Genomic DNA, 18502 nt, shown 5'->3' with positions numbered 1-18502 from the left:
TTTGTCTAACCCTTTCTTAAACATATCTATTGAATCTGCCATCACAACCTTCCCTGGCAGTGAATTCCATATCTTGACTGCCCTTACTGTAAAGAACCCTTCCTTTGCTGGTTGTGAAACGTCCTCTCCTCTAACCTTAGGGGGTGACCACGTGTCCTGTGTATAGTCCTTGGGGTAAAAAATCCCCATGAAAGTTCTCTGTATTGATCCTTAATGTATTTGTACGTTTGGCTTATGGCCTCACTTGTCATAAACAGAGTAAAGAATGACATTGTCATAGGATGTTTGGTGCTGCTAGAATTTATAACAGTTCCATCCACATAGAGAGAAATAGCAGCGCAGTTCCCAACCACCAATGGTACAGCATATAAACATACCTCCCGATTTTTAGTCTTCTGCATTTGGGACAATCTGAGATTGGGGGTGTAGCCATGCAACACAGGGGAGTTGCCAGTTTGGGGGTGTGTCCAGCACTTCAATGCTGCACACACCTGTTGCTTGTATGCTCACCTGTAGCTTTTACGCGCGACAGTGGATGCGGCACATGCAAGTGGGGTGGAAGGAGGGTGCCCTGAAATCAGTCTCATCTAAATCAGTACAGTTGGGAGGTTTGTGTCTTATTTATCAGTCTGATTATCTGGGAACATTTCTGCCATAAGATGTACGTTTCACAATACACTTTTTATCCTTTGGAAATTGAATATAGTGCGCACACATCCATTGCTGAATCCTTGTGGATACATAATAAATAATCAACCGTATCCGTACTTGGCCGCGGCGCGCCGAGCCTGGTGACCTGCGGAATTTACATCCTTTATTGACCGGTCTTCTCTCTTCTTTCAGACTTTCCGTTGGCCGATCGCCAGTAACATAGACGGGAACGAGATGCTGGAAATACAAGTGTTTAACTACAGCAAAGTCTTCACTAACAGGTCAGTCTGTTTCATACCATGCTGTGTCTCCCAGGAGCATTGTTACAAATGTCAGAGCATTGTCAGTTATAGCAAATATAGCTAGACGAGAAAGGAAAACATCCATTATTCTGCACCGTGCTGAAGGTGCAACAAGCTAACTACTAGAAATATATATCCGTGGGTCTTTCCTCAGCTAAATATTATTGCTGAAATAACTAGGGCTCTTATTTCTAGCTAAATCTGTGCAGAGTGTTTTCTGTGAATGCAGAAATAGGCTTATGAGGGGGCGCTGCTCTATCTTGCAGCGCAGAGAGTTCCAGTCATCGGTTTTTAGGCTTCTAGGAAGCAGAATGTGCTGATTTGTAAGTTAGGTCAAAGTAAATGTGACACACTACACTTTGCAGCAGAGGTCGAAGTGGACAATGAGAAGGGGCGGCATAGAAATTTAGAAATGCCGGTACGAAAAATGTAATGGGAGTGCAAGGGAATGGAATGTGATAGTGTTACAGTGAAGGAAGTAGGAGAAGTGGCGGTATAACATACCCCTGTCCGTACACCCCCCCACTTCCACCACTGCTTTGCAGGGAAATAATACCAGAAATGTTGAGTTAAATAAGAGCTGTGGTTCGTTGATCTGACCTTTCCACCTGTGCATCTTTCTGAGATTGCATTAAGCAGGGTGCAATCAGCACTGAAAACCTGAGTAAATGGACAAATCCATTGCACATTGAGTAGTTGTTTATTCTACCGGGAATGTCTGGGACTCCCGAATTAGGGCAGATGCAGGATTTGTAGAGGGGGGTTTCTACACCACGCCACCAGTGGGCGTGACCAGCATGCATGGAGGCGTAGCTATAATTTTAGGCAGTGCTTGGCTGCTCTCCAACTCTTCCTATCCCTATAATATACATGGGCAATGCTGCGTGCACTACTGTTAGGTGCACGCAGTTCTCCCTTTTCAAACAGAGCCGTGTAAAGCGGGAGCAGGGTCCAGCCACCTCAATTATACAGTGCCCCAGGCTTTGGGGGGGTTCCAGGCACCCCCCCTCGATTTGCCTATGGAGCAGGTAAGGGACCATACCTGCTAGAAAGGTGTGAGGAGACATTCTGTGATATTGCAAATTGAATGATCAAGCCACACAAAACTCATGGGGTCATTGAGGGGACAATTAGCATCATCAATTGTAATCAGTGAAACAAGCTACATCCAATGTCTCAAGTATCGGGAGAAAAGCACTATATAAATACAATAATTAATATTATTATTGTTATTATACACATTGAACTACCCTCTTTATGATGTGAATAGTATTGGCCAAGTCATGTCCAACTCTTCTGTTCATCCCTTCCACATCTTCTGAAGGGCAGGTATGAGAATTAGGCCAATGTGACACGGATGTGCCGTGCCTAAATCCAGTGGTAAGTGGCCAGCATTGCATATCTGACGCCACTAGGGGGCTGTTCCATTGGATGATTATCATTTTACCTCTGCACAGCAGAGCAGCTTCCATTGAAAGTCAATGAATGCAAATAAGAAGGGGAAAAAAGTATTTTGTGCAGATTCATGTCAACACATCTGTATATATAAGGTCAAAATAAACCCTGTTTAAAAATACTGTACATTTGTCTTTAAATAAGAGCAGATACACCGGTGTTGGAAAGTGACTGCCATCCATGGATTATTGCATTTCATACAAGGGCCACTGATTGTAACAAAGTGCAAACTGATCCACTATGAATGAAGAGTGTCTTGTAAAATTAAAAAATATATTTGTAAAAGTTTCCATTAAGGAGAGTAAAGCATAAAAAATGAGTAACTTTGCACCTGGGCAAAACCATGTTGCATTGGAAGGGGAGGTAAATTTAAAATGTGGGGACAGATTTATAGTTGGGGTAGGGCATGTTCTAGATCAACTTTATATTTCATTGTAAAAATAAAGCTATCAAGTATTTGTGTGCTACATGAAAAACAGCCAGTATTTAACTTATGTGCAAAATAATAAACTAATATGCACCTCTTGCATTGTAACATGGTTTGTCTATACCTGCCAACTCTACTGGAATGTCTGGGAGACTCCCGCATTTTCGGGTGAGTCTCATGGACTCCCGTAAGAGTATGGAAATCTCCCACATCTGCCCACTTCCTAGTGAAGTGGGCAGAATTAGGTCCAAAATGCCGCGATTCTCCAGGAATCGTGGCATTTGGCCCCGACCCCGCTGTAAAATGATGCGTTGGCGTCATTACATCATGGGGCGGGTCCAAAATGACGCAAAGCCCAGCCACCGGCACGCTAACCTGCCCCGGGCGGCTCCCGGACACCAGCTACAAAAAGTTGCTAAGTATGGGTTTGTCCCAGAGAATATTTACTCCTTGTTTTGTCTTACTTTCCTTAATGACTCGGGCCCTTTATATTGAATCTATGCTCGTGATGTAGATGAGTGTCAGCTAATTTTCGCTGTTATCAGTTGTTTTTGCATTCGGCCCATTGGAATGTACTACAAAGACAGAAAATCTTAGTGCTCGCTGCCTAGAATACATTATTCACCAAACATCAAAGCTGTATCTGAAACATCCTCGTGTCTGATACATTCCTATCATTGTAATTACTTCATGTGGATGTTTGTACATATAGATATCTAGAATCGGTCTTAAAACAAATGAAGACAAAGGGTTACTGACGACGAAGTCCATTAAATTACTGACTAGGATCCTAGATAGTCCCCTTCCTTCTGCTCTAATTAATAACGGGCTTTGATTAAGAAGTCTGATCCAACAAAGGCCGTCCATGACAATGGAGGCTTGTGATGAATAATACAGGTGCTCTCGGCAGGGAAATAAAAGATATCTGATATTGGCCCAGTCACACAGAATGGAGATGAATTATTAAATGATAGAGATAAGAGCGAATCCTTCACGTGTGTCACCTTAGAGCTGAGTCATGTTCCCTCTCATCACTCACCAGAGAGCTAATTAGAAGAGAATTAGATCCCCTGCGTTGAGTGGGAATAGAGCCAGCGACTAATAAATGCACGGAATTAAAGCACACTTGTCACCTGGTCGGCTATCTTGTGATCTATATTCATGAGAACGCAGCCTAGCAATTCACTAGGAAGTGACATCACTGAGGTATGAGGCACTCTGTATATGGCGAATCAACCCACAAAATCATACTTGCCAAGTCTTCCAGAACATCAGGGAGATGTCACGACTACGGTCTTAACATAAACCCGTAGAACAAGATGGAGAGGTCTTCACCTATAGCAGCCGCCTTTCCCGTAGAGCTCGTTACGCTCACAGTTACTCGGATGCCCCCAGGTCTTATACTCAAGGTATTACAGGTGTATGAGTGTACCGTAGCGCAGAGTAGCGAGGAGTAGAATCTAGAGGAGTCCGGAACAGGCCGAGGTCGTAGGTCAGAATCAGGCAACGAGGTTAGGGGCAGGCAAGATGTCAGGGCTGGTAGCGATCAACGGAGGTCAGGGTCACAAGCAAAAGGTCAGGTGCAACAGTCAAGAATCAAGTCCAAATAACAAAGCCAGGGGTCATACATGGAAGGTTCAAAACAGCAACAGGTTCAAGGGCACTGGAGCAGGCTAGTACACAGGCAACTGAGAACTATAACCGGCAGGGAGACTAGGCCCTCCCTGCCTTATATACCAACACTAACCAATGGCCACAGCGGGGAGTAACAGACAATCAGCCCAGGAGCTGAATAATAAATGAATGATTGGGGCTGTTTTGCACATGCGCCCGGCTGCCCCTAATGTCGGGACGCGGCGCTCACATACAACGGCTGGGGCGAAACAGGAAGTGACGTCCCAGTCGTCATGGAGAGTCACGGTGGCCTGAGGCACTGCCGCGACTCGTGACAGGAGACTGCTGAATTTCTGGGAGTATTTATGGACTTCTGGCAGAGTAGGCAACCCTCCCGGATCCCGAATCACTTCCTTCTGAAGCAGGATTTGTGTCATCGTGGACGATGCCATAAATCCCGTTGTTGTCAACGAGGGGTGGGACCGTGATGACGCAAGTACCTGGGAGACTGGAGGCATCACACTGCTTCTAAACGCAAAAATAATATAATATTATTAACAATTATTGTCTTATACATTATGATATAAATATAATTGTTTCAGGATTTCTTTAAGAGTTTCAGTGGAGTGGACACCATCGTCTTCTGTTCCCTCTAAGCTGAACTTTTTAGAAATAATCCATTGTGCATGGTTGCACTGAACAGCGGATTCATAATGTAAGCCGCCCGGGGGGAGTTCTCATTAGATGTATATTGAAACCATTTACAGAGCTTTCATCCTCCTCCACATGGAGAGAAGCCGTGGGAGGGAGTGGGAAGCAAGCTGTGAATTATGAATGACCTGAAAGTAAAATGCTGTATAGACAACAGATAAATATTTTATCACAAGAAGGAAGAAAACATCACTGCAGAAAACACCTGAGACGGCACTTTTCTTCCAGTTATTAACAGTACTGATCTAAGAACGGTTCCCAAGTGGCACAGTAGATTGGAGCGGATGTGATAATCCAGAACTTTAAATCACCCACCGAGTTGCTCCCCAGGTTCTTAAAAAATAAAACGTTTATAAAGTTGCTATTTTTTTACCTTACAATTGCCAGACCTGCTTTAGAGAAAGACATTAAAGTGCAAACAAAACCAGTTAAGAAAACACAAAAGGAGACCATCCCTAATGTAAAGTGTCCGTAGGATGCCCCGAAATACCAATTCCCTGACAGTCGGTAACCCTAAGGCTGGGTACACGTTAGAGGGTTTTCAGATGATTATCGGGCCAATCACTCCATAAATGACCATTCGGCCCGATATCACATCAGTGTGTACGCTTCAACGATCAACAATTAAAGTTCCAGAGCACATTGTATCATTTGATTTGATTTTATTAACAGACTAAAAATATCGGTAAACAATGGAACTATGTCGTTCCAATCCTGCAGTGTGTATGCACTCAGGACCGGCAGTATCCATAGATCTCCACAGTGTTTACAGAGTCACCATCTTTTCAGCCAATGGTTATGACAGATGAAGAGCACAGATCTGACGGTAAATCATGTAAAGTGTGTATAGTATGTACACATGAATCAGCTGCTGATCGGGACTTTCAATCGTTGGTAAAATCGTCACCAATATTGCATCGGGAGACATTTTCTGTAGTGTGTAAACTTGTGTAGTGTGTAGCCTTGTGTAGTGTGTATCCTTTTCTAGTGTGTAGTGTGTAGCCTTATTCTAACTAGCCCACCCTCCTTCTGCAGTCTGGATCTTCCCCTCACAGTGCAGTTCCATGAAGCATTGCACATGTACAATATATTCAGTCAATGAAGATGACAAACTAACATGTTTTCTAGCTCATGAAGTGATTTTAGGACTGCATGTCAGTAGCTCATCTGCTGGCTGTCTCACAAACAATGTTTGGCTTGAATTAAGAAACACGTTACGCTATGTTGCTGTCTATGACAAGTGTGTTCTTAGATTTCAGTTTCTGTAACAAGCATTTATCTAGATTTTTACCAAGTCCTTTCTGCTTACTTATTTCTTTTTTGCAGACTTATCGGGACATTTCGAATGGTGCTCCAAAAAGTGGTGGAGGAGGCTCAGCTGGAAGTAACGGACACGCTCATCGACGACAACAATTCAGCAATACGAGTATGTTCACAGCAAGATAAGCTTTTAATGCCAGAAAGCAGATAACCTCAATGATTAACTTATTGTTTTAATCCTGTAGGATACAGCAGAACACTGTGCTATAAGGGAGAATAATTTATATTGCACACTAGTTCAGTATGTATGATATAATAAACTCCATACTGCGAAATATAAGGATATTAGAAGTTATCATGGAGTTATGTGACCAATGGTCCTTTTATAGAGGACAGATATCCGTATATTTCACGATAAGGGTACTTTGTAATACGTGGATTGTACTGGTAGCTAGGGAGGGTTTGTCATCGGACTTAGCTACTACTGGCCTCCTTCTTCACCAGTCCTTGGATCCGCCTGGTTGAGATGAGCCCCTTCAATTGCACTTTCACCTACAAATAGTAGAAATATGATTTTTTAAACTGGTCTAAATTCCACCACCATACATCACAAAGTGATACAAGTTGTGGCCATCTGGTCACCAACACAAAATTAGTGCTTTCGCTAGATTAGCATCTCTTTGATCCCCAGATCTCTTTTTTTCCTAAAAGCATACTCTTTTTCTCTCACAGCTCTTTCATTTTCTCTCCCAGTTGCCTCTTTTCTCTCCCACTACCACCAATTTAGATTTTTGCAACGGGAAGTGGACATTTACAGTTTCCTCATAGAACTATCCATTTCCTCAGCCAGTCACTGGAAGGCCTATAGCTAAAGTGGAGAATACTTATCACTTTTCCCCATAGCACAAGGGGATAAATGGGGGTGAGAATATCTGGTGCTCCTGTAATGTTAAAATAATTCTATGGCCTCTGTCTGCCAAAGAGAAGCAAATGTCTTGTCCTAATTAAGATTAGGGATGTGCACCGGCGACTTTTGAGGTCTCGTGTTTTGTGTTTTGGATCCGGATTTTCGTTATTTTTGAGGTTCGGATTTGTCTCGCAAAACACTTGACGAAAGGTCTCGGTTCGGATTTAAGGTATTGGATTCGGATTTTTTTTGAAAAAAACATAAAAAGTTTAAAAATCAAGTTTTTGGGCTTATTTTCACTCCTAGGCTATTATTAACCTCAATAACATTCAATAACAAGCATTTCCACTAATTTACAGTGTATTCTGAACACCTCACAATATAGTTATTAGTCCAAAACGTTGCAAAAAGGTATCTTTCTGGACTGCGTAGAGGAGTGGGTCACCACAATATCTTAAAAACCCTGAACTTTTATGATTCGCACCAATAATTGTACCTGGACTGCGTAGAGGAGTGGGTCACCACAATATATTAAAAACCCTGAACTTTTATGAATCGCACCAATAAATGTACCTGGACTGCGTAGAGGAGTGGGTCACCACAATATATTAAAAACCCAGAACTTTTATGAATCGCACCAATAAATGTACCTGGACTGCGTAGAGGAGTGGGTCACCACAATATATATAATAAGAAAACCATCAACTTGTTTGATTCGCACCAATAAATGTACCTGGACTGCGTAGAGGAGTGGGTCACCACAATATATTAAAAACCCTGAACTTTTATGAATCGCACCAATAATTGTACCTGGACTGCGTAGAGGAGTGGGTCACCACAATATATTAAAAACCCAGAACTTTTATGAATCGCACCAATAAATGTACCTGGACTGCGTAGAGGAGTGGGTCACCACAATATATATAATAAGAAAACCATCAACTTGTTTGATTCGCACCAATAAATGTACCTGGACTGCGTAGAGGAGTGGGTCACCACAATATATTAAAAACCCTGAACTTTTATGAATCGCACCAATAATTGTACCTGGACTGCGTAGAGGAGTGGGTCACCACAATATCTTAAAAACCCTGAACTTTTATGAATCGCACCAATAAATGTACCTGGACTGCGTAGAGGAGTGGGTCACCACAATATATATAATAAGAAAACCATCAACTTGTTTGATTCGCACCAATAAATGTACCTGGACTGCGTAGAGGAGTGGGTCACCACAATATATTAAAAACCCTGAACTTTTATGAATCGCACCAATAAATGTACCTGGACTGCGTAGAGGAGTGGGTCACCACAATATATTAAAAACCCTGAACTTTTATGAATCGCACCAATAAATGTACCTGGACTGCGTAGAGGAGTGGGTCACCACAATATCTTAAAAACCCTGAACTTTTTTGAATCGCACCAATAAATGTACCTGGACTGCGTAGAGGAGTGGGTCACCACAATATATATAATAAGAAAACCATCAACTTGTTTGATTCGCACCAATAAATGTACCTGGACTGCGTAGAGGAGTGGGTCACCACAATATCTTAAAAACCCTGAACTTTTATGAATCGCACCAATAAATGTACCTGGACTGCGTAGAGGAGTGGGTCACCACAATATCTTAAAAACCCTGAACTTTTATGAATCGCACCAATAAATGTACCTGGACTGCGTAGAGGAGTGGGCACTGGGCACCACAATAAAATATATAAAAAACCTTCAACAGGTCTGCATTACACTACACATACGGCTGCTCCTCCATCCTCTCCATCATATACATGTTGGAGTTTTAGCGTGTGACAACCTCTTGTTTTTGATAATGTCAGTGCATTTTGAATATTTTTCAATTTGCCCCACACCACTGAATGTACTTTATCTATGATACGCATCTATCTATCTTGACTGCGTAGTGTGGTGGCCCCGGTACACAATTTGGTACCGAGGCCACAATATAATTAAAAAACCCTCCACGTGTCAGAATTCCACCAAACAAGTATCTGGACTGCGTAGTGGGGTGGCCCCGGTACCCAACTTGATACCGGGGCCACAATAAAATAAATACACCCTCCACGTGTCAGAATTCCACCAAACAAGTATCTGGACTGCGTAGTGGGGTGGCCCCGGTACCCAACTTGATACCGGGGCCACAATACCTCCTCCAAACATGCTACAGACAATTCGTCATTGAGATCCCATTAAGTATGTTAAAGACAGACAGGGTCCAAGTGTTATTAGTTGACTTTGTAAAGAAAAAAACTGTCCCTGTTGCACATAGTCGTGCAATGAAGACTTACTTTTTCATTTAAAGGCACGATCTTTCAAGTGTAGTGTTTGTAAGTCTAAGTCATATTATACTTTTGGTAAAATTGGTTTTTTTTGTTCCTCTTTATGTTAATTAATTAGTAATAGAATTAAAGTAGGAAATAGAATTAAATAGAATTAAAGTAGGAAATAGAGTGGTATAGAGTTGTAGTGTGGTATAGATAGAGTGGTCCACACAATATAATAATAAAACCCTCAACTGGTCTGAATTCCACCAAACAAGTATCTTGACTGCGTAGTGTGGTGGCCCCGGTACACAATTTGGTACCGAGGCCACAATATAATTAAAAAACCCTCCACGTGTCGGAATTCCACCAAACAAGTATCTGGACTGCATAGTGGGGTGGCCCCGGTACCCAATTTGATACCGGGGCCACAATACCTCCTCAAAACATGCTCCAGACAATTCGTCATTGACAGACCCCAGACAGCAAGGGTCGTAGTGTTATTGTTTGACTTTGTAAACCCAAAAAAATGTCCCTGTTGCACTTGCACATAGTCGTGCAATGAAGACTGACTTTTTCATTTAAAGGCACGATCTTTAAAGTGTCAGAAAGAGAGAGAAGACACAGGAGAGGAGAGTTGTAGCTGGGGACCTGGGGTGGAAGCTCCCAGGCTCCCCCAGCATTGCCTGGAAGTCTGAGCGTGGTGACTGAGCCAGGGCAAGGAATGTGTGCCCTGGATGAGGGGGAGAACTCCATGCCACTATAGTGAACCCAAGAGAGAGGGGGACACTGCACATGGAAGAGGCCCTGGAGTGAGGGCTGCTACAAGAGGCATGGTAGCTGTAGTGTCAGATCCTGAGGCTGAGAGTACACAGAGTGACGTGTCAGAGCACAGGAGACATTATCCCCGCAGAGGAGGGATGAGCTGCAGTTGAGAGGTCTGTTGTTGAAATAGGACATGCACACTTTAACAAACCAATCATTTCAGCGACAGGGCCTACCAAACAACTTTGACTGAAATGATTGGTTTGTTTGGGCCCCCACACCAAAAAAGCTATTCATCTCTCCCTGTACAGACTAAACAGGCTCTACTGAGGCAAGATGTCGTCCTCATCCTCAACCTCTGATTCCTCTCCCCCTACAGTGTGTACTTCCTCCTCATCACACATTATCAATTCGTCCCCGCTGGACTCCACAACCACAGGTCCCTCTGTAGTATCTGGAGGGCAGTGCTGTACTTCATTGAGGAATTGATTATTCATTTTTATAAACATCATTTTTTCAACGTTGTGAGGAAGCAACCTCCTTCGCCGCTCACTGACCAGGTTCCCCGCTGCACTAAAAACTCTTTCCGAGTACACACTGGAGGGGGGACAACTCAGGTAAAATAGAGCCAGTTTGTACAGGGGCTTCCAAACTGCCTTTTTTTCCTGCCAGTAACAATATGGACTGTCTGACATGTCTACTTGGATGGTGTCAGCAAAGTAATCATCCACAATTTTTTCTATTGTGACAGCATCCAATGCAGCGAGAGTAGACATGTCTGCAATGGTTGGCAGGTCCTTCAGTCCGGACCAGATGTTATCAGCATCCCCGCCAGTGCCTCTTTTGGGAAAACTGAGCTTTTTCCTCGCAGCCATAGATGTGGAAGAAAATGAGGGTGGAGCTGTTGGCATGTCACGGTCCTCTTCAGAGGACAATCTCCTGACCAGCAGGTCTTTGCACCGCTGTAGATTTGTGTCCGCCGGAAACAGAGACACAACATACGCTTTAAACCGAGGATCGAGCACGGTGGCCAGAATGTATTCCTCTGACTTTAAAAGAGTGACCACCCTCGGATCCTGGCAAAGCGTACGAAGGGCTACATCCACAAGAGCTACATGCTTGCTGTAATCGCAATGGCTTACCAGCTCCTCCCTCACTTTCTCCAGCTGCTTCTGCAACAGCCTGATCAGGGGAATGACCTGACTCAAGCTGGCAGTGTCGGAACTGACTTCTCGTGTGGCAAGTTCAAATGGCTGCAGAACCTTGCACAACACGGAAATCAGTCTCCACTGCGCTTGACTCAGGCGCATCCCCACTCCTTTGCCTATGTCGTAGGTGGCTGTGTAGGCCTGAATGGCCTTTTGCTGCTCCTCCATCCTCTGCAGCATATAGAGGGTGGAGTTCCAGCGCGTCACAACCTCTTGTTTGAGGTGATGGCAGGGCAGGTTCAAGCTTTTTTGATGTGCCTCTAGTCTGCGGTAGGCACTGGCTGAATGCCGAAAGTGTCCAGCAATTTTGCGCGCCACCGCAAGCATCTCCTGCACACCCCTGTCACTCTTCAGGTAATGCTGCACCACCAAATTAATGGTGTGGGCAAAACATGGGACGTGCTGGAAATTGCCCATATTTAATGCCCGCACAATGTTACTGGCATTGTCTGACACCACAAATCCCCATGAGAGTCTAAGTGGGGTAAGCCACTGGGAGATAATTTCCCTCATTTTCTCTAATATGTTGGCAGCGTTGTGCCTCTTATTAAAGCCTGTAATGCACAATGTTGCCTGCCTTTGCATGAGCAGCCATTTTGTAGATGCTGCTACTGATGCAGCTGTTGCTGTTGCTGCGGAAGGGGATGCATCTACCCAGTGGGCTGTCACAGTCATATAGTCCTTCGTTTGCCCAGAACCACTTGTCCACATGTCCGTGGTTAAGTGGACAGTGGGTACAACCGCATTTTTAAGAGCACTGAGGACACTTGATCGTACTTCTCTGTACATTTTTGGTATCGCCTGCCTAGTGAAGTGGAATCTCGAGGGGATTTGGTACCGGGGACACAATACCTCCATCAACCCTCTAAATCCCACTCCACTGATGGCGGACACCGGGCGCACGTCTAACACCAACATTGCAGTTACAGCCGCAGTTATACGCTTTGCAATAGGGTGACTACTATCGTATTTGGTGGTCATGGCAAACGACTGTTGGACGGTCAATTGTTTGGTGAAAGACTTAGCGGTCTTACGACTTCCCCTCTGGGAAGATGACCGACTAACAGCAGCAACAGCAGCAGTGGCAGTAGTAGGCGTACCGCTGCAGGATTCCTCGGATGAATCCCGTATTGAGGAGGACTCAGTCTGGCTGGTGACTTGGGCTGCAGGACTGAATCTGATGGAGATTGTGGAGGAAGTTGACGAGGAGGGTGTTGCTGGTGTGTATCCAACTGGACCACGGGATTTAGGTGTCCCTGTACCGATGAGGGTCCTAGCCCCAGTTCCTGAACTAACCACTGAACTATGAAGGTTATTCAGGTGACGTATAAGGGAGGATGTTCCTAGGTGGGCAAGATCCTTACCCCTGCTTATTTGAGCTTTACATAAGCTACATATTGCCATACATTGGTTGTCTGGATTTGGATAAAAATAACTCCAGACCGAAGAGGTGCATTTTTTGGTCTTCTGACCAGGCATGACGATGGGCTTTTTCATCCCATGGACATCAGCTGTTTCCCCCCCTGGTGCCTCATTTACAATAACCACATCACCATCCTCATGATCAAGTTCCTCCACAGCGCCAGCTACATCATCAATAGCCTCCTCCCGAGCCACCTCTTCCCGTACAGTGATGGGAAGGTCAGGCTTGACAACCACCAACACCCTTGGACTCGCCTTGGGGATTTGTGATAATTTCTCTTTAGAAGGCAGAGTTGTTTGCTGTTTTGTTGCTGACAGCATAACTCTCTTCAATTTTTTGTAGGGGGGGGGAGGAGGAGGAGGGCTAAGATCCGTGGGTGAAGCTGAACCACTAGTCATGAACACGGGCCAGGGCCTAAGCCGTTCCTTGCCACTCCGTGTCGTAAATGGCATATTGGCAACTTTACGTTTCTCCTCAGATGATTTTAAGTTTCTCTTTTTGCTACTTTTTCTTAACTTGGGCTTTTTGGATTTTACATGCCCGGTACTACGAGATTGGGCATCGGGCTTGGAAGACGACGTTGATGGCATTTCATCGTCTATGTCATGACTAGTGGCAGCAGCTTCAGCATTAGGAGGAAGTGGGTCTTGATCTTTCCCTACTTTATCCTCCAAATTTTTGGTCTCCATTATATGTAGCACAAGATACTGCAGAATGTGTGAACTTGGTAATATTGCAGTACCAATGGACTTATAATGCTGGATTGGTTTTGCAAATTTGGTTATAATTATTATATTTTTTTTTTTTTTTTTAATTTTTTATTTTTTTTTACTTTTTTTTTATTTTTTACAAACTTGGGAATAATGGGGAAATAACTATGCCGTTAGAAGCACAGAGCACAGGACACAGCACCACTGGACTGAACAGGACACGGCACAGGACCCAGCAGCACTACGGAACTCAGCAGGACAGAGCACAGGACACAGCACCACTGGACTGATACTGCAGAATGTGTAAACTTTGTAATATTGCAGTACCACTGGACTTTTACTGCTGAATGTGTGAACTTGGTAATATTGCAGTACCAATGGACTTATAATGCTGGATTGGTTTTGCAAATTTGGTTATAATTATTATATATTTTTTTTTTTTTTTAATTTTTTATTTTTTTTTACTTTTTTTTTATTTTTTACAAACTTGGGAATAATGGGGAAATAACTATGCCCTTAGAAGCACAGAGCACAGGACACAGCACCACTGGACTGAACAGGACACGGCACAGGACCCAGCAGCACTACGGAACTCAGCAGGACAGAGCACAGGACACAGCACCACTGGACTGATACTGCAGAATGTGTAAACTTTGTAATATTGCAGTACCACTGGACTTTTACTGCTGAATGTGTGAACTTGGTAATATTGCAGTACCAATGGGCTTATACTGCAGGATTGGTTGTGAAAATTTTGTGGTAATTAAAAAATATTAAAGTAGTTTTTGGTATTTTATAAAAAAAACTTTTTTTTATTTTTTTAAACACAGGGGAATATTGGGGAAATAACTATGCCTTTAGAAGCACAGAGCACAGGACACAGCACCACTGGACTGAACAGGACACAGCACAGGACCCAGCAGCACCACTGACCTCAGAAGGACAGAGCACAGCACACAGCACCACTGGACTGATACTGCAGAACACAGCACAGCACAGCACAGCACAGCACAGCACAGCACTAAACAGCACAGCACAGCACAGCACAGCACAGCACAGCACTAAACAGCACAGCACAGCACTAAACAGCACAGAACTAAACAGCACAGAACTAAACAGCACAGAGGACCACCTAACACACCCTCCCTCTACCCTGATCAATGCCCGAGTGAAGATGGCGGCGACTAGCGGGGAATTTATAGGATCCGAGTATCGCGAGATCCGACAACGGGATTATGAGTCAGAGCCTCAGTTTCACTTTTGAATTTGGCGCCAATACCCGGATCTGTCTCGGATCCGACTCGGATCCGCAACGTTCGGGTGGGCTCGGATTTCAGAAATCCGAGCGCGCTCATCCCTAATTAAGATGTAGAATTTTGGTCTGAGAACATAAACAGAACCTTTTGGAAATCAAGTTCAATTTTGGTCCCTCTAGTGGTGTGGTTAGTATTTACAGTATATATTATGACATCTACTCCAGAGTGAGAAAAATAAGTTCTGTACTACAGTCATGGCTAAAAGTTTTGAGAATGGCACAAGTATTGGTTTTCACAAAGTTTGCTGTGTCAGTGTGTTTAGACCTTTATGTCAGATGTTGCTATGATATACTGATGTGAAATTACAAGCTTTTCATATGTGTCAATGGTTTTTATTGACAATTACATTAAGTTAATGCAAAGAGAAAATATTTGCAGTGTTGACGCTTCTTTTTGAAGACCTCTGCAATTCGCCCTGGCATGTTGTCAATCAACTTCTGGGCCACATACTGACTGATGGCCACCCATTCTTGCCTAATCAATGCTTGGAGTTTGTCAGAATTTGTGAGTTATTGTTTGTCTACCCGTCTCTTGAGGATTGACCACAAGTTCGCAACGGGATTAAGGTCTGGTCATGGACCCAAAATTTCGATGTTTGATCCCCGAGCCACTTAGTTATCACTTTTGCCTTATGGCAAGCTGCTCCATCATGCATGAAAAGGCATTGTTCATCACCAAACTGTTCATGGATAGTTGGGAGAAGTTGCTCTTGGAGGCTGTTTTGGTACCATTCTTTATTCATAGCTGTGTTCTTAGGTAAAATTGCGAGTGAGCCCACTCCCTTGGCTGAGAAGCAACCCCACACATGAATGGTCTCAGGATGCTTTACTGTTGACATGACGCAGGACTGATGGTAGCGCTCACCTTTCCTTCTCCGGACAAGTGTTTTTCCAGATGCCCCAAACAATCTGAAAGGGGATTCGTCAGAGTAAATTACTTTACCCCAGTCCTCAGCAGTCCAATCCCTCTACCTTTTGCAGAATATTGTTCAGTCCCTGATGTTTTTCCTGGAGAGAAGTTGCTTCTTTGCTGACCTACTTGATACCAGGTCATGCTTCAAAAGTCTTTGCCTCACTGTGTATGCAGAAACACTCACACCTGCTTGCTGCCATTCCTGAGCAAGCTCTGCACTGGTGGTGCCCCGATCTCGCAGCTGAGCCAACTTTAGGAGTCGGTCCTGGCGTTTGCTGGATGTTCTTGGGCGGCCTGAAGCCTTCTTCACAACTATTGAACCTCTCTCCTTGAAGTTCTTGATGATCTGATAAATGTTTGATTTAGGTGCAAACTTACTAGCAGCAATATCCTTGCCTGTGAAGCCCTTTTTGTATAAAGCAATGATAACTGCACGTGTTTCCTTTCAGCTAACCATGGTTAACAGAGGAAGAACAATGATTTCAAGCACCACCCTCCATTTAAAGCTTCCAGTCTGTTATTCTAACTCAGTCGTCAGCATGAGAGAGTGATCTCCAGCCTTGTCCTCTCCAACACTCTCACCTGTGTGAACAAGAGAATCATTGACCTGATGTCAGCTGATCCTTTTGTGACAGGGCTGAAATGCAGTAGAAATTTTGTTTTTGGGATAAACTCTTCATGACATTCTGGAGTATATGAAAATTTAGCATCATAAAAACTGAGGCAGCAGATTTTGTGAAAAATAGATTTGTGGCATTCTCAAAACTTTTGCCCATTACTGTATAAAAGGCCAGCAGACCATTGACCTCATATATCATGCATCATATCTCACTTTCTCCAACTACACAAATCAGTTATCAGGGATAACTTCTCTCCAAACCTGTAGTGTCCTGTTCTACACTATATGGAAAAAAGTATTTGGCCACAATTGTTAATTATTGAATTTCAATCAGACCCGTTGTCAGGGGTTGGGTACGGCTCCACGATGACAAGAAATCCGACACTGAGAAGACCTACAAGAAAAAAACGATTTAATGAAAAAACTACAGCAATATTGACAGACTTACTTGAAAAACAACTCTGCAGATATCTGATGACAGTAGAAGGCTGACAGGACCTCCTTCCAAATGGCCAGCTCTCCGGCAGTAGTGTCCAACATCAGTGCAACCTGAATTAATTTAAATTTAAAGCGGCAATGTAGGGACCACGCAGGTTAACTGTTTAAACAGTTAACATCCCCAAGTACCCCTTACTATAGTAAGCATAAAACCACTATTCTGAGGAATGCTACTTGCTGGCTCCTGTATTGGTAGGCAGAGACTGGCCAGCCTTTGTGTATGGAAGGACCCAAGAGTTTTGCCCGATACCTCACAGACTCGTGGAGAGACATTTCCTTTTTATTCTGACCTCTTCCTGCTAAGAGTGAAAACTTCCACACCATAGAAGGAGGAACAATCACATATCCCAATTGTAAAGCGCTACGAGATTTGCAGGCGCTATATAAATAAAGTTGATGATGTTGATGATGATGATGTATTGGGACTCATGAGAGAGTCCAATCTGCGTTGGGCGTGGAAGTACAAGCTGATAATGGAGATTTAGAGTCCTCTTGTATTATTTAACCCTTCCATTGGAAACCTTTTAAATGTCTTAAAGGACTAGGAAGCTTTGCTTGCACAAAAACGTAGAGGTGATGATGATTCTCAGGTTACCGTAGGCCCTGTGTCCGTTATGCAATTTGCCTTTGAGCAAAAGCCTTAAGAAGCTTTGACTGCAAATGTGTTTTTGACACTATGGAAAGAAACATTCTGGTATGGCACAATATTGTTATACTGCCAGGTATACTGCCTATGGGAAAAATGGTAGTAGTGAACAAAGAATTTTAAGATTTGTTGAGCCATGGAGAAATTTAGACGACAATGATGTAGTTCATTGTACTTTTTCCAAAACCGGATGGAAGCACCTAATTTTGCGTAGACTACTGCAAGGTGGAGAATGCTTTTACATATGCCTAAGCCATGCTAAGGGAAGACAAGGTCGTTGACCTTTTTGGGTGTACTAAATATATTTCCACCCTGGATCTCACAAAGGTATATTAGCAGATTGAAATAGCCAATCATGCAAAGCACAAAGCCTTTTTGCCAACCCCATGGACCTTTATCAATTTGTACCATGTGTGCTCTTTGCACACTATAACACCCCAACTTTCTTCCAAAGACTCATGGATCAGATATTCTGCATTCCTGGATGATTTAGTTTTGTTTGATGTCGATTAGCAGACCTATCTAAATAGACTATGCTGTTTTCAACACCTTACAGTTGGTGAATAAAGGTGCCCTGGGGAAATATGAAACCAAGTATCTGCGGTACATTATAGAAAACTGTTGTCTTAAGCAATCAGTCCAGGCTTTGAACATTGCCATAGTGCCCAAAACAAAAAGGAGGAGGTGCTCACTTGAGCTTCATTGGATATTATAGGAGGTTTAAATCCAATTGTTTCTCTGTTGGAGCCCCAATATTTGTTAAAAACAAAACTTGGCCTAACCACATTCTGTAGACTCC

The 18502-nt window shown here is 43.5% G+C and overlaps 1 protein-coding gene across 15 annotated transcripts in view; it reads left to right on the top strand.

Moving 5' to 3' along the window:
* OTOF (otoferlin) overlaps positions 1-18502 on the top strand; it is a 309139-nt gene that overhangs the window by 122171 nt on the left and 168466 nt on the right. For all 15 annotated transcript variants that reach the window (XM_075201127.1, XM_075201124.1, XM_075201132.1 and 12 more), the window contains exons 3-4: positions 844-932; positions 6487-6586. In XM_075201127.1, the coding sequence (XP_075057228.1) occupies positions 844-932; positions 6487-6586 (189 nt within the window). The remainder of the gene's footprint in view (positions 1-843; positions 933-6486; positions 6587-18502) is intronic.

Source organism: Mixophyes fleayi, chromosome 3 (genome assembly GCF_038048845.1).
Source record: "Mixophyes fleayi isolate aMixFle1 chromosome 3, aMixFle1.hap1, whole genome shotgun sequence".
Taxonomy (NCBI): domain Eukaryota; kingdom Metazoa; phylum Chordata; class Amphibia; order Anura; family Limnodynastidae; genus Mixophyes; species Mixophyes fleayi.
This window is presented reverse-complemented; position numbering and strand designations above follow the sequence as displayed.